This window comes from Callithrix jacchus, chromosome 15 (genome assembly GCF_049354715.1).
Source record: "Callithrix jacchus isolate 240 chromosome 15, calJac240_pri, whole genome shotgun sequence".
Taxonomy (NCBI): domain Eukaryota; kingdom Metazoa; phylum Chordata; class Mammalia; order Primates; family Cebidae; genus Callithrix; species Callithrix jacchus.
Genome location: NC_133516.1, coordinates 88,712,179 through 88,727,628, shown reverse-complemented (window position 1 = coordinate 88,727,628; position 15,450 = coordinate 88,712,179). Strand labels below are relative to the sequence as shown.

Genomic DNA, 15,450 nt, shown 5'->3' with positions numbered 1-15,450 from the left:
AGGTCAGCGAAATTGGGGGAGGTTCTTGGAGAACATTTTGCGGTTGGAGAGCTCCCCCACCGCCTGTTGCCGGCGTCTGAATGAAGGCTGGCCGCCACACGATCTCACGTAGTTCGGAAATCCTCCGGCTTCCCCGGTTTCCCGTATTTCCGTCTCCGCACCTCGCCCGCACCCCGGGGCTCCGGAGCCGGTTCCCAACGACTCGCCGCCCGCAGGCACCGGCGGGGCCGGGCTGCCGCCTCTGGGGCGGGGTGGGGCGGGGCTGGCCGGAGGTGCGGAACCCGCCTCCTGCCCCTGCTTCCAGGACGCGCTCGCGGGAGCCGATTCTCCCCTTCCGGGCGCCAGGGCCGCGGGCCAGGAGGAGGAGTCTCGCCCACGGGCTCCGTGGAGGGGCGGGTGGCGCACGTGCGGGCAGGCGGGGATCCCCGGCGCCGGGGGCGGGGCACCCGGAAGCGCGCGCGGACTTGGCGGCACCGAGCCGGCGGGCGGAGGGGCGGCTGGGACGGCGCGGGGAGGCGGGCGCGCCGCCGGGGCCGCGGCGGACTGTGGTCACAGGTGGGCGGCTGTAGTGAGGGCGCGGCCAAGCGGAGCCCGGTCCCCGAGACTCCTGCCGGCACGCCCGGGGCTCCACGTAGCGGAGATTGGGAGACGCGTCTGTGCCTCCGGAGAAGCCGACCCATCTCCCCTCCGCCTCTTTGGTTGCAGTTGCACCTCCGGCCAGAGGGCAGGTAACTTCCCTTCCAAGGTCATTCTCCCGGCGGGGTGGCGCGCGAGGCCCGCCCACGTCCTCCGGATTGGCGGGGGCGGTAGAGGCGCACCCCGCACGGGGCCGAACCAGCTGGGCTGGACGGCGACCCCTGAGCCCTGCCCGGGAGCCTGGTGGCATTCCCGGAGCCGGGTCCCCGGCCCCAGCCGCCGAGTGCGTCCGCCGGTGCCGGCGGGCATATGCTTCGCCTCTCTTTGCATTCCGGAGGCTGAGTTACCACCAGCGCCCAGGCTTGGAGCGGAGACCGCTCGGCCCTACCAGTCTGCACCCGCAGGTGAGCGCAACCGCCCGCGCCTCGGCTGTCCCGGACGCGTAGTCGGCTGTCGCCATAGGAACGGCTGGTGCCCAGACGGCGCCTGCCCTGGCTGGGAAGGGGTGGTGAAGGCAGCTCGGAGCTCCAAGAACCCTGGAGTCCCCTGTGTGGCCGAGCGGAGCCACAAAAGCCTGATGAAAACGGGACCCCCTCCCCCTTTCTTCTCATTTTTGATTGCTCAGGCGTTGGAGGTTAAGGAGAGAGAGGCGTGGACGTGTTTACAAGGTGTACGTTGTTTTCTTTCCACCTTTACCTTCTGAGGGCTTCTTACGCCCCATGGTGACAGGTGCAAATCATGACACACAAGGGCAGTATGAAGCCTGTGAAGAAAAAGAAAACCGAAGAACCTGAATTGGAGCCCCTGTGCTGCTGCGAGTACATAGACCGGAATGGGGAAAAGAACCACGTGGCTGCTTGTTTGTGTGATTGTCAAGATCTGGATGAAGGGTGTGATCGGTAAGAACAGAGCATTTCTTGATGCTGGCCCCGTCGCCCTTCTGACAACTGCCATGTGTACTTTCAGCCTAGCCACCCAGAATGCTAGAATTTGCTCTTGATTCTATTTTCAAGCATCTAAAATCAGAATTGGCTTCTATGTCAGGTGTGAGGATTTTATAAAGATGGATTACGCAGTAGTGCACAGCTGCCTGCTCTGTTTTATAGAATATTATTTTTCGTTTAAAGAGAGATGAGGGAGAGAACAGGCAGTTTAAAGGGATAGTAGGCAAGTTAATATAAAATAAAATGCAAGCCAGCAGAATCTGTAAGTTTAAAATGAACATTTTAGTTCCAAAAAGTTCCCACCTTCTCAGAGGTCTCAGTGTTTAGAGACTGAATCCTTGGGACTGGCCCACAGAGGGCCTTGTGGGTTGAAAGATCATTTTCCTGCTGTTAGTACTGGTCTTGCCCTTGTTTCTGAGGAGGAACTCCAGCCAGAAGGCCTGTGCCTCCCCTGGATTCACAGTTTTCTGCGTGGCTAGTAAAACTGTCTTGATTGATCATACTGTATTTGACTTTTATTTTCCTAGTGATGGAAATTACTATCCAAAAAGATAATTTTTAAACCTCACTGAAAAAATCTTGTGCTGGACAGTGAATAACCTGGTTCGTATCCATTTTCTGAATGATTTTATATTTATAAATTATTGTCGCATGGAAGACATAATGTGGGAAGAATAGGGATGTTGGAAACTTGCTTTTCACATTAATAATTACTTCTGGTTAAAAAAGTCATTGCAACTGCCAATTTGTTGACTTAGAGCTTGGTATATTCACATAGCCGTGAAAAGCATTCCCTGGGGTCTGCAGTCTAATACCAGCCTTGACTCCTAAAAACCCATAACTCCTTTGTAATTCTTACTTGACAGTGTCTCCTGTGTAGTCTTTCTTTTACAGATGTCTTTGAATATAGGTTCTTTAGATTTAGTCTAAAATCTATACTGAGAAAATAGAGCACTCTGCGCTAATGAATGGAGAAATGATGCTGTTTCCATAACCACCATCACTCAAGACCGCAGCTCTTCCATTAACCTTGCCGACTCTTCCTCCCTTTCAGCCTTTGAGACCTGGGCTGTTCCCTGAGGCGTCTCCTCTGTTCTTTCTATACCCCTCTCCTCTGTCTTTCCATTGTCCCTGCCTCTCTCTCTGATTCCCAACTAGATCAGAATGGGTATCTCCCACTCACCTCCAAGTTCTAGTCTTACCTTTAAATATTGTATAAAATCCAAGTTACCTTTTCTTAAACTCTACCTTTTCTTACTAGTCTGTCTTCATTTTTTTCAGGCTGCTATGATAAAATACTTTAGACTGGGTAATTTATAAACAATATACATTTGTTGCTCACGGTTCTAGAGGCTCAGAAATCCAAGATCAAGGAACTGGCAGATTCAGTGTCTGGTGAGGGCCCTTTTCCTCATAGTGAGATAGGGGCAAACAACAGAAGCCTAAGCACTGCCATCTTACCGAGAAGCCACCTGGGCCCTGGGCAGAGGTGTAATTCTCGGAACTGTTACTATACTGCAGTTCTCGGAGGTGTTAAGGGTAAACATTTCCACTGCTATCCCCCTCCCCTTGCAATAAACCACTCACTTTAGCTTCTGTACAGACAGCTTGCCTTGCACACCCCTGTGCCCCCCTGAACAAGGATGTGGTTTTGCAGCTTAAATGCCTTGCTTCCCCTGAGCTCGGGGCCACAGGTTGGAGAGACTTAAGTCCTCCGTGGCCGCCGGCAATAAAGACCCTGCAATTGGCATACTTTTGTCTTGGTGTTGAATATCCACTCACTCAGGTGCAACAATAGATGATACCTTGTTGGTGTGTCCTGACATGGCAGCAGGGGGTGAATAAGTTCATAGGGCTCTTTTATAAGGGCTCTAGTCCCATTCATGAGGGCTGTGCCTTCATGACCTAATTACCTCCTTAAGGTCTCCCCTCTGAATACTACTGCATTGGGAATGAAGTTTCAACATGCGAATTTTGGAGGGACACAGATACTTCCTGGCTCCCTAAAGTTTATGTCCTTCTCACATGCAAAATACATTCATTTCATCCCGATAGCCCCAAAAGTTTTAGCTCATCCCAGTGTCAATTCAGTAGTCAAAGTCCAAAGTCTGGTCTGATTATCATCATCCAAATCAAATATGGATGAGATTCAAGGTACAATTCAGCCTGAGACAAGTTCTCCTCCAGCTGTGAACCTGTGAAATCAAACAAGTTGGGTGCTTCCACAAAACATTGGTGGGACATGCATAGAATAGACATTCCCATTCCAAAAGGGAGCAACAGTAAGGAAGAAAGGAGTGTTAGTGCCCAGTTCTAACCCAGTGGGGCAAACAGTGTTAAGCCTTAATAAGGCTTGAGAATAATCTTGGACTTGATGTCCTGCCTTCTGGAAACACTGGGTTGGAGGTTGGGCCCCCAAGGCCCTCGGTATCCCTGCCACCACAGCTTTGTTTGACATAGCCCACACTGCAGCTGTCATGGGTTGGAGTCAACAACCCATGCTCTCCCAGGCTGGAGTTGTATGCTAGTGGTTCTACCAGTTTGGGCTTTTTGGAGGTGACCCTGTCCCCACAACTCCAAGTAGGCATTGCCTCAGTGGGCTCTCTCTGTAGTGGCCCCACCACACTCACAGCTCCACTGGGCAGTGCCCTAGTGGGGGCTCTCTGTGGTGGCTCCATCCCTGGGGCAGCACTCTGCCTTGGCTCTGAGGCTCGCTCTGCAGGGCATCCTTTGAAATCTAGGTGGAGGCAGGCAGGTCTCTACAGCTCCTGCACTCTGGATGGCTGTAGCATTGGCACCCTGTGAATGCCACAAAGGTTTACCACCTGTGCCCTTCAGAGGGGTGGCCTCTGTGGCTCATGGCATACCTACACCCAGTGGAGCCACACATGGAGCTGCCGTAGAGCATGCACCAGAGTGTAGGGAGCAGAGACTTCAGATGGCACTCAGCAGTACGTCCTGAGGCCCCATGGGTGCCCTGGGCCCGCCTATGGAACTGTTTGCCCTCAAAGCCCTGGCACTTCAGACTTGTGATGGGAACAGTAGCCTAAGGATCTTCAAATGTTTTCAGGGTCCTTTTTCCATTGTCTTGATGACTGGCACGGGGCTAATGCATACTGATCTCATCCATATCCTTGCTGTTCTCTCCCAAACATGCTTTCTCGTGTGTTGCAATATAGATAGGCTGAGAATTTTCCAAATCTTTGTTTTACTTCCATTTTGATTGTGAATTTTGTCTTTAAATTATTTCTCTTCTTGCATTTTACCATAAGCATTTATGAGAAGCCATGCAGCACCCTGAACACTTTGCTTAGAGATTGCTGCTGCCAGATACTCAGTTTTATCACTCTTGAGTTCTACTCTCTACAAAACAGTAGGACACAAATACAATTCTACTGAGTTCTTTGCCTCTTTATAAGTGGCAAGGATCACTTTTCTTCTGGTTTCCAATAGCATGTTTGTCACTTCCATCTGAGATCTTGTGAAAATGGCTTTTAACTGTCCATATTTCCTGCCAACCTTCTGTTCATTACCTCTTAGGGAAGCTCTAAGATTGAGGCTTTCTCTGCAGCTCTCCTCTTCTGAGCCCTCGCCAGAATCACCCTTGTTAGTATGTTCATGCAGTGTAGGTTTTTTTCCCAGCATGTGCTTCCACACTCTTCAAACCTCCACCTATTACCCACTTCCACAGTTGTGTCCACATTTTTAGATATCTGTTATAGCAGCATCCCATTGATCAAGGCAGCAGCAGATTCAGTGTCTGGTGAGGTCTCGCACTCAGCTTCATAGTCAGTACCTTCTTGCTGTGTCCTCACATGGTAGAAGGGACAAACAGGCTCCCTTGGGTCTCTTGTTTGTCAGATGGAGTCTCGCTCTGTCACCCAGGCTGGAGTGCAGTGGTGCAATCTCGGCTCACTGCAACCTCTGCCTCCTGGATTCAAGCAATTCTTCTGCCTCAGCCTCCCGAGTGGCTGGGACTATAGGCGCATGCCACCACGCCTGGCTAATTTTTGTATTTTTAATAGAGATGGGGTTTCACCATATTGGCCAGGCTGGTCTCCAACTGCTGACCTCATGATCTGCCTGCCTTGGCCTCCCAAAGTGCGGGTCTCTTTTTTAGAGGCATTAATTCCATTCACGAGGGCTCTGCTCTCCTTACTTAATACCCTCCTAAAGGCCCATCTCTTAATACTCTTGCATTGGGAATTAGGTTTCAGCATATGCTATGTTCTCTATAAACATACAAAACATAGCATAGCCTAAGTGTGCAAATGTCATTCTCTTTGCCAAGTTCAGTCATTTGACTCACGCTAGTTTGTGCTCCATTCTCTCTGTAGCCCTGTCCTTGCTGGACTGGTCTACTCCCTGGGCTCATGCCAGGTGTGTGCTACACACATTTCTTTCCACTGGAAGGCCTTCCTGCCTCGCACTCCATTCATACAAATGCTAGCTGGACATCAAGGTTGAGCACAGAGCCCACCTTTTCCACAGAGACCCCTCTGATGACTCCACCCAGAAGTATTGACTCCCTGAGCACTGCTTATAATGTTTGATTACAAGAGTTCATTGATTATTGCTGTTTTGTCACTTACCTAATAGTTGTTGAATGCCCATGTTGTCCTCACAACTAGATCATGATTTTTGTTGATATTCTTGTGACCGTACAGGTAGGTCATAAGATGCAAACATACTTCCATTATGTGTCTGTACCTGTGTATTTGTTTAGGGGAAAAATAATCTTGTCCATTGTTTTTAAACGTCTTGTTCCTATTTTTAAAAAAAGGCGTGAATCTGAAAAGCTTAGTTGAGTAGTAAGGAAGTAAAATGCTTGGTATTTGGTCTCTTTTATCATTTATCCTGCTGTTTGGCATTCGGTGTTCTGTAGCTTTTAATTCAACAAACCCACATAAAGTCCCTCCTCTTTGTGCTTTTTCTGAATAGATGGATTACATGTAAATCTTTACAGCCAGAGACTTGTGAAAGAATCATGGATACAATTTCTGATCGCCTCCGAATTCCTTGGCTTAGGGGAGCCAAAAAAGTGAACATCAGCATCATCCCTCCACTTGTCCTGCTGCCTGTCTTCCTGCACGTGGCTTCCTGGCATTTCCTCCTGGGGGTGGTGGTTTTGACCTCCCTTCCTGTGCTGGCACTGTGGTACTACTACCTCACTCACAGAAGGAAAGAACAGACCCTGTTTTTCCTGAGCCTTGGACTGTTCTCACTGGGCTACATGTACTATGTGTTCCTGCAGGAAGTGGTCCCCAAAGGGCGTGTGGGGCCTGTTCAGCTGGCTGTTCTTACCTGCGGGTTATTTCTGATACTCTTAGCCTTGCACAGAGCCAAGAAGAATCCAGGCTACCTCAGCATTCCAGCAAGCAGTGACACATCTCTAAGCAGCGGCCAGCTGGAGTGCCTGAACAGAAAAGGGCAGGAGAAGACCAAAGGGTTCCCTGGGGCAGACACAGCAGGCAGTCTCAACAATCGCACAGTGAAGGATGACCCCAAGGGCTCTTCCAGGCTGCTGGCTGGAAGCCCCACCAAAGTGAAGGAGGACTGGTGTGCTAAGTGCCAGCTGGTGCGACCAGCCCGGGCGTGGCACTGCCGGATATGTGGCATCTGTGTGAGGAGAATGGATCATCATTGTGTCTGGTATGTTGGAAACATTTGGAGGCTTGGAAAGTGTAAATTCATGTAAAACTCTCTAGTTAGATTTGATCTTCCCTTGTGCGATCCCAAATTTCGCTCCTTCCCAGCTTTACACCTTGTAGATATTTGTGGGCTGTTGCGATGTTCCCACTTAGTCATCAGGTTTTCGAGTTTCACAAATTTAGTTCCTACAGTCATTTCCTGAAGGAGAATAACAGAAAACTTGGGTGTTTTTTTTTTCAACTTTCTTTTGCACTACTCCTCATTTATTTTCTCCTAATAGAGAAATATCTGTAGTTGAATGATTTTTTCTTAAAAAAATTGATCAGAAGCATTATAAGCATATTTCCCTGTGCTATTTGTTTCTGCACATAAAGCTAAAGAAAGTGTACCCCCATTTTTAGGTGACTCTTTTGTCCCCTTGCCATACGTACTTAACCGTTTTTGATGCTACCGATGATTTTCACTTAACATTATTGAATCGAGGCCCCACCAGAAAAACTCTGTAATTGGTTATTTGCGGAGAAATGGGCTTTTGTACCTCCCAGTTGGCCAGTAACAAACGAAGGTACCTAAGGCCCCGTAAAATATGAAGCGCAATGTTTAAAGATACTGTTGCAGCTTCATTAAATACATCTAAACTAAAGGGACTAAAATGAATTCAGGTATGAATACTGTAAGTAGCATGTTTGCAGGTTTATTGCTCTTCAGGCAGTCATGCTCAATGAATTATGCTTTTCGTGTCTATTCCGGTCCTGTAGTGTACCTCCTCCTCAGAAGGGGATGCAGGAGAGGGTAAGAGGCATCGGAGTGGGCCTCAAGTGCATGGCTCAAGTGCAGGGACAGCTCTTTCCTGGGTGCTTGTCTTTAGAAGTAAACAGGTGTTTTCATTTTTAGATATTCTGCTTCTGTGTCTTCCTGACTCTGTGTGTGTGTGTGTGTGTGTGTGTGTGTGTGTGTGTGTGTGTGTTGGCCCATTTACAACTGCTGGTTTGTAGAGGGCTCACCTAACAGCAGATCTGAGCCCAGCGGAGCATCCTGGTATGCAGGAGCTAGAAGGGACTCCCCATACATCCTGGCCTACAAATGGTCATGACACAGAACTATTTTTACCTGCTGAAGAGCCTGCATGTTATCAAGTTGTTTTTCCCCGCTACTGTGTTTCTAATCTCTTTGGATGTTTATATTACTCTTCGTGTATTTAACATGTATTTTCCCATAATCTGTAATACTTCCAGTTTAGCATTTTAAAATTTTCATAATTCTGTTTCTCTCCCTTCCTTAGCATGGTGAGGACAATGTTTGGTCTCCATAGCTGGGCAATAGACTTCATTTATTGGTATTTAGGAAGATTTGTTAGTCAGGTTCTGCTTTTTGCTTAGTCTTGTCCTGAAACCGACACTGTGATTCCACTTTGCAAAGAGCAGAGAATATAAGATAGTCCCTCAGTGTGCATGGTTTTGATTCCCTAAAATGGAAAAATAAGAGAACTTCTTAATACCTGGAATTTACGCTTGCCCTATTTTAAAAGCTTTCTTGTTTATTGTGTAAGTTATCTAGAGAACTCTTAAACATGTGTTTGCTTTTTTATTTCTCTATGCTGTTTTGAGGATAAATAGCTGCGTTGGAGAATCAAATCATCAAGCATTTATACTTGCCCTTTTGATCTTCTTGCTCACCTCGGTGTATGGGATCACACTGACCTTGGACACCATTTGTAGAGATAGAAGTGTCTTCACAGCTCTCTTCTATTGTCCTGGAGTTTATGCAAACTACAGGTGAGCTGTGGATACCACAGTATAAATGTCCCCCTGCATGTTGCCATTGACAGGGAATGCTGGGTATCCTATCACATAGGCCAGGCTGTGGGAATGCTGGGTATCCTTGAAATCGCCAACAAAATTATGCACTGGTGATGTATGTTTTTCTAGGGTGCTGTTTAAAGGATTGTTGACCTTTAAAAAGTGAAGAACTGGGGCTCTAAAACAGGACCCAGGCCTTCTCAGGGGCTTCCAGGGTCTAATGACCACTCTCTGATTCAAAGTAGCAACGATGAAACAAAAACAAAAACTAGCTGCCCCAGGGCACATATGTGCCTATTTTGTCATAACGATCAGGAACTTCCTCACTTCACCACCACTTTCTGATGCTTTTTAGCCCAGTCTTAATTTTTTGCTCCCGACCCTTTTGAGATGTGCTAGCATCTCTACCACCTTTCTTTTCTTTCTAACCTCTCTTGGTTTTTCCTGTTCTACTTTTCTTTCTGTTTTTCATCACCACTCATGATTACTGTGATATGTAGGTCAAAATTTCCTTAGGCCTCTTTATAGATTGTGAAGATTTCCAGGCCATGGCAAAAGCTGGGATTCTTCAGCTTCAGCACACTGCCCTCCCCTGAATGCCAGAACCTCCTTCTGCCCACGCTCTGTATTCCCTTCCCTTCATCATCGTCTCTGACATACGTGCTCTGTGGTGTCTATTATGGTTTAGTCCTTTTCTTCTCACTCTTCATTTTCAGAGCAGTCCTTGCTTTCTCTGCAAAGTATCCCTGTCCGGCATTTGTTTTTATTAGTCTGTGGACACATCTCCCCATTGTCATCCTAGAACCAGACACCTGTGGGCATTATTGGAATAGATTGGTCCTCCTCAGAATAAGTTTCCTTCGTCACTGTGTGGAGAGTATCTCCAGTGTGTGAAATTCTCCGCTAACGCTGCAGGTGAGGCCTGTCCTGAAGGACAGCATGTGTGTTTGCACTTGGTAGGGACACGAGTGAACCAAGGAACGCAGTCCTGCCATTGCTTCTCACCCTGCTCTCTGCAGGTGATTCACATCATCTTTTTGGTGAGGTCCTTGGATTTAATAATCTCTGAGGTCCCTTCAGCTTTACAAATGAAGATTCTGAATGAACTTATTTCTGACTAACTCTTCATTCGTGAATGTTTGAAAATCATCAAATGGCAGGAGCTGACCGGCAGCCTGTCTCATTAGTGAGCCTGAAAGGAGCTTCCCTGCCCTTTGCATTGTGTGTGATTGCGTTGGGCTTTAGGATTTGGAATGTTATGGAATTCCTACGTCCAAGTAAGCACAGGGCTGCAGATGCTGGGAGTCGTCGTTGTCTTTGCATTCCTCAGCACTGGACTGGAAAGAATGGAGGTGTGCAACTTCAGCACTGTTCCTAGGCATCCACCTGCAGCTTCCTAGGGGACATTTATAGCAATCCCTGTCTGCCTTTGTTTTCTCATGAGTTAAATATAATTTGCAGATTATTTTTTCATTTAACAAACAGGTGTTGAAGACTATTGTGCCAGGCACTGTGCTGGTTGGGTGGCAGATACGAAATGCAAAAAACAATTCCTACTATTCTAGTGTAATATACTAGAAAACAGGCACCAGGAGTTACAGAATAAAACAGAACATGCGCATTCTCCTACCTAAGCAGGTGTTGGCATTCTGAGTATCTTCCAGTTCCGAGGATTGGGGAAGATGCCAGAGTCTTTAGTAATAAGTAAAAAAAATGTGTAAAATGTGAGAATAATGACAGCTTTCTGAATGTGACGAAAGCGGCAGCCCTGACGGCCTTTTCCCCTCTCCCAGCTCGGCTCTGTCCTTCACCTGCGTGTGGTACTCTGTGATCGTCACAGCAGGCATGGCCTACATCTTCCTGATCCAGCTGATTAACATCAGCTACAACGTGACCGAGCGGGAAGTCCAGCAGGCCCTCCGACAGAAGACTGGGCGCCGGCTCCTGTGCGGGCTCATCGTGGACACAGGCCAGTACAACAGGGGCTTCCTGCGGAACTGGCACCAGTTCTCCACGCTGGGCACACGTGCAATCCACCACCCTGCTGAGGACATTGTCTGAAGTGCCTTTTGAGTGGCTCCCTGAGGGATGATGGCTCCTCCCTCCATCTCCCCTCCGTTTTACACTTCAGTGTCCATTTTTATCCCCGGTTTCTTAAAGGCATTATAGGGCCATGCTCAGGTTTAGAGACTGGAGTGGGAAGAAGTTAATTTTTCTGACAACACAACTTAGGAGACTTTTATACTGAAGCAGTAAAAGTAGAGCCATTCCTTTCCAGTCACCTTATTAATTGACTCAATAGCCTGAACTTGAGAAGGATGTGGATTGCTAATGCACAAATTGATAGAAGCAATTCCCATGATTAGTATGGGGGAAAGAGTTTTGGATTAGGATAGTTTCTAGTCCCTCTTTCGATTCTTAATAGCCATGTGACCCCTAGTTGAGTCACTTTTCCAAGTCTCAGGGTCATCCGTAAAGTGGGATACTGATGTCCGCTGTGGCTGCTTCACAGAGCCGTCAGGGTCACGTGAGGGATGATGGGTATGGAAAGCAGTGAAAAACAACTCGAGCACCATGGAAATAATGAAGTATTAGGAAAATATTATGACTGAAAAATGGGAGTTAGAATCTTGAAGCCACTGTTGTTAGCCTTGGGGTTTCAGCCCTATACCATGTTGTACAGTTGTAAGAATTTCTCCTTTTTAAGTGTTAGACATGAACTACTCAGAGTAGAAGATGACCCGATGGATTGATGCTAAGTTGTCTCATCTTGAAAGGACAGTTGACAACAGTTATAATTATTGCTAGTGTAATGTACAGTGGCCATGAGTTTAGGTGATGAGTTGTTCTATTTATTTTTTATATATTCTGCTTGGGTTTCTTATAAGTAACCCCAGTAGGCATTCATGTGTTTTTCCTCTTTCTGTGTTTCACTGGGTAAGGTGCTCGCACGCTTGTGACTGTGACTGGAAGAGGAGAACAGACACTCCTGTGGGGACACTTTACTCTCTTTTCTGGTAGGAAGGCTGAGTAGCATCAAGGGCTCGATTATTTTCTTCGTGTATTTCAAATGCTGCCAGTTATAGCATTAAATTGTGAAAATCAGCCTTCTGGCATTCACATTATTCTGGTATGAACTTTGAGGAGCTGAGTGACATCTTCCCACTTAACTTGCACATTAATTCTCAATTACCCTCACCTAAATAACAGTATCTCACTAGGAGAGAAGAAACAGGGTATATATGGTTTCCACTGTTAATGAGTTACTGTTCTTCTCTGGCTCTTCCCACAATAACAAGTTGTTTCTTTAATCATATCTTAAAACTGAAAATGTATAAAAGATTAAATATTTATGTACAATGGGTTATTCTGCTATAGAATTAAGACAAGGGAATTTCAGATGAGGAAAATACCCTTTTGAAATGTTGGTTTTGTACGTGGACTGTTTCGCAATCCCAAAGAGAATTCATGACTCCTTACATTTGCCTTGGCTTATAGCTTAATACAGGGAAATACTGCCAGCGTTCTCAGTCATTCTGTGCATGCTGCTTTAAGCAAGAGATTTATATTTGTTGAGAGGAAATACTGCTACTTCCTGCAATTCCACCCTCTGCAGCTAGCACCATCGCTACTGTTGCCATTAATCGGAGCTGTCCTTAAGATGGTCACCATATTATTCAGGCTGTCGTCATTTTCCCCAGAGATGGTTTGTTTAACGAATGATAGGCTCTGTGCATGGGGGCGTTAGCAGACTCTGTGGTTTGTACAGTGATGCCTTCTCCCTGGCCCAGAGCTGAGTATTCACTTACAATTAAAGTTGGATTTGATATAACAAATTTCTTTACAGGTTTTAGATAAGAGAGATAGTGATAATGTCAAGGATAGCAAAAAAATTTCTTTGACATTTCTTTAATGTCAAAGAAATTGGTAGTTGTGCTTTTGAATGTCAGCTGTAGAGCCAACTCTAATTATCTAGCCATTGATAATACAAATTCATAGAAACATTAGTATAGTCAGTAATTTTAGCTTCTTGCCAAATTTTTCACAGTCTAAATGTGCTGTGATGAAGATGAGTAGTACAAAGAAACCAAAGTCATCTGGGAGAATTGGGAATGATTACCGTTTTTTAAACAACTTACCTCTAATAGGGTTACTTGGATGAGGCAACTCAGCTCTCCTCCATGGATGGGAGGACTCTCTCTGTATATTATTCAGGTTTATTGGCACAAAGATACTTGTTGTAAGTTCCTTGAGAATCTATGATGGGCAGTTTACAGAATGCTTAAACCTGTCAAAAGATCAGTGGTTTTGTGTGGGAAAAGATTTCCCAGGTGTCTGTACCAAAAGGAGCAGCAAACAAGGGGCTAATCCATGAGCAGTATTCTGTAGGCTCTGTGACATCCTTGGTCTGTAGGCTCTGTGACATCCTTGGTTTGTAGGACTTTGGAGCCTTTTATATCTAGAACTATTTGAGGGGTTTCAATGTAGGCCTTGGTTCTCTCCAGAGGCCAGATGAGTTTGAAAGTTGTTCATTATAGGCCTTGGTTCTCTCCAGAGGCCAGATGAGTTTGTGGAATCTTTGACAGGACAAGGCCTCTGAATGAATCAGTCCCAGGGAAGCATTCGGTGGTGGTGGCAGTGAAGGACTGCCTTGTGAACCTATAAATCAGCAGTCTCTTGGGCAGAGGAGCAGTCCCCTCGAACATAATTTCAAACAGGCAGGTCCTCTTGTCTCATCTTACGTCCTCAGTCTCTGTTAATGAACATACTGGATGTGGAATTTAATACATTATCTACTACAATCTGGCCACTTCGATTATTATCACCCACTGTGGACTGTTCCCGAGGGGAGAAGGATAGACCGATTTGAAAGATTGAAGGGAGAAAGAGGATCAGGACTGCATGAAAGAGGAAAATCATTCAATATTTAAAATGTTTCTTATGATACCCACAGAGTACTTTTACGGTTCTAGCTGAGCTTCCCTGAAATGAACTGACCATTAACAACTCCTCTTTGGTAGGTTACTGATGCTGCTCTAGTAAAACCTTAAGTGTGTTTTTGGGACAACGTGCTGCTTATTTCACCTCAGCCAAATATGTGTTTGTGTTTAGGATATTGTAAATCTTTGCTATCTAATAGTGTTTTCCTTGGTGAATGAAGTAATTGTTGTCTTCAGGTATACCATCTGCCTAGCAGAAAAATTGCTACAAACTTTCTCTTATGCAGTAGTCCTTGGTACCTCTAATATTTTTAGCAAGAGAAAATTTTCTATACTAGAATCTTCTACTGCCAGAAAACACAGTGCCAGTAAGGTTCTGCGTACTACTGACCATCTGCTTAACAGACAAGTATTTCTTTTGAGTAGGACATTAGCTTTTTATTATAGAGCTCAACTAATATAAGCAAAAATGTAACATTTAGAAGCACAGTTTTAGCCAGGATGTTTAAAAATTAAAGTTCTGTGAGATGTAAGGGTCTTTTTAACCTAGGTAAGTTTATGTGACCTAACTTCATTTTAGCCATATTCTGGTACCCTGCATTTTGAAAAGTAGAGTTTTCTCAAGCAAGGAATGGATAAGAGACTTTTCCTGAGGCATCTGTTTGGAATCTGGTTTTCTCAGCAACAGCTCAAGATGTGCGCCCTTTTGTATGAAACACTGCAAAGGTGATGCAGAGGAGCAGGAAAGCCATGCTGAACTCACTACTGAGTACAATTCAGTATGTTCCTGTGGATGTTTGCTGTGACTAATGTACATTTCTTGCACAATCAGCTAAACTTAATTACGTTGCTGATAGACAAGCATCCACGCTTCAGCTGGCACTATTTCACTGTAGGATCAGCAGCAGGCTGAATGGTTAGTGGAGACAAATGTCTTTGAGGCTGCGGTGATGTCTGGGTTGGGCTTGTGACTTAGTGCCCTAGCTTTCCTGATGGCACCTTTCACTTCTAGAATTTATGCTTTAAAAGCAGAGCTAGTCTATTCTAGTTATTGATGCAACTAAAATTCTGTTATTTCTTCAGATGGAGCCACTGACAAGATGCCACATTATAGAGCCTGCAAGCCCAACTCGTGATCCTAATGATCTGAGTAGTAAGGGATTTTAGCTTTTCATTTTATTGTTTATCTGGGTTGGATGTTAGACTAAAAGGAAACGCAGGAATATTGACCTAATGTTACATTTCATATTTAATGTAACTGGCCTAGCAACATTAAGGGGGATTTCTGAAGCCAACTCCAGAGGCTGTGGGTTGAACATTTTGCACTGTTTTTATACTTGTATTCATATACTCTTATCACTGCAGACTCAGAGACAAGGCCTTTACATGGAAACTTTACAAATTACTGCCATTTATGTAAAATAATGTCCTGTGACCAACTTGTTTAAATGGAAAATAAAGTGCTTTATTTAAGGAAAA

At 45.7% G+C, this 15,450-nt stretch overlaps 2 protein-coding genes across 15 annotated transcripts in view; one reads left to right on the top strand and one right to left on the bottom strand.

The window, feature by feature from the left end:
- LOC144579607 (uncharacterized) overlaps window positions 1-1,084 on the bottom strand; it is a 20,250-nt gene extending 19,166 nt beyond the window's left edge. For both annotated transcript variants that reach the window (XM_078352149.1, XM_078352150.1), the window contains exon 1: window positions 61-1,084. In XM_078352149.1, the coding sequence (XP_078208275.1) occupies window positions 61-886 (826 nt within the window). In that variant the 5' untranslated portion in view covers window positions 887-1,084. The remainder of the gene's footprint in view (window positions 1-60) is intronic.
- On the top strand, window positions 461-15,450 carry ZDHHC23 (zDHHC palmitoyltransferase 23). Of its 13 annotated transcripts, none has more exons than XR_614291.5 (6): window positions 461-1,040; window positions 1,262-1,535; window positions 6,522-7,232; window positions 8,840-9,007; window positions 9,834-9,946; window positions 10,825-15,450. XR_614291.5 is itself a non-coding variant. In XM_078352145.1 (6 exons), the coding sequence occupies exons 2-5, from the start codon at window positions 1,375-1,377 to the stop codon at window positions 9,923-9,925; spliced, it is 1,209 nt and encodes a 402-aa protein (XP_078208271.1). In that variant the 5' UTR covers window positions 461-1,040; window positions 1,262-1,374; the 3' UTR covers window positions 9,926-9,946; window positions 10,825-15,450. The 13 variants fall into 13 exon arrangements, 12 of the variants coding, with proteins under 12 accessions (XP_078208271.1, XP_035130030.3, XP_008980676.4 ...); XM_078352145.1 differs by having other exon boundaries at window positions 8,849-9,007; window positions 9,748-9,946; XM_035274139.3 differs by having other exon boundaries at window positions 9,748-9,946.

Bases quoted from the DNA above. Each gene is read 5' to 3' on its own strand.
- ZDHHC23 (XM_078352141.1), top strand. From the start codon at position 1,375: ATGACACACAAGGGCAGTATGAAGCCTGTGAAGAAAAAGAAAACCGAA. The intron at 7,233-8,839 runs GTATGTTGGAAA...TGCTGTTTTGAG, and splicing joins ATGGATCATCATTGTGTCTG to GATAAATAGCTGCGTTGGAG. The intron at 9,008-10,824 runs GTGAGCTGTGGA...CCCCTCTCCCAG, and splicing joins GGAGTTTATGCAAACTACAG to CTCGGCTCTGTCCTTCACCT.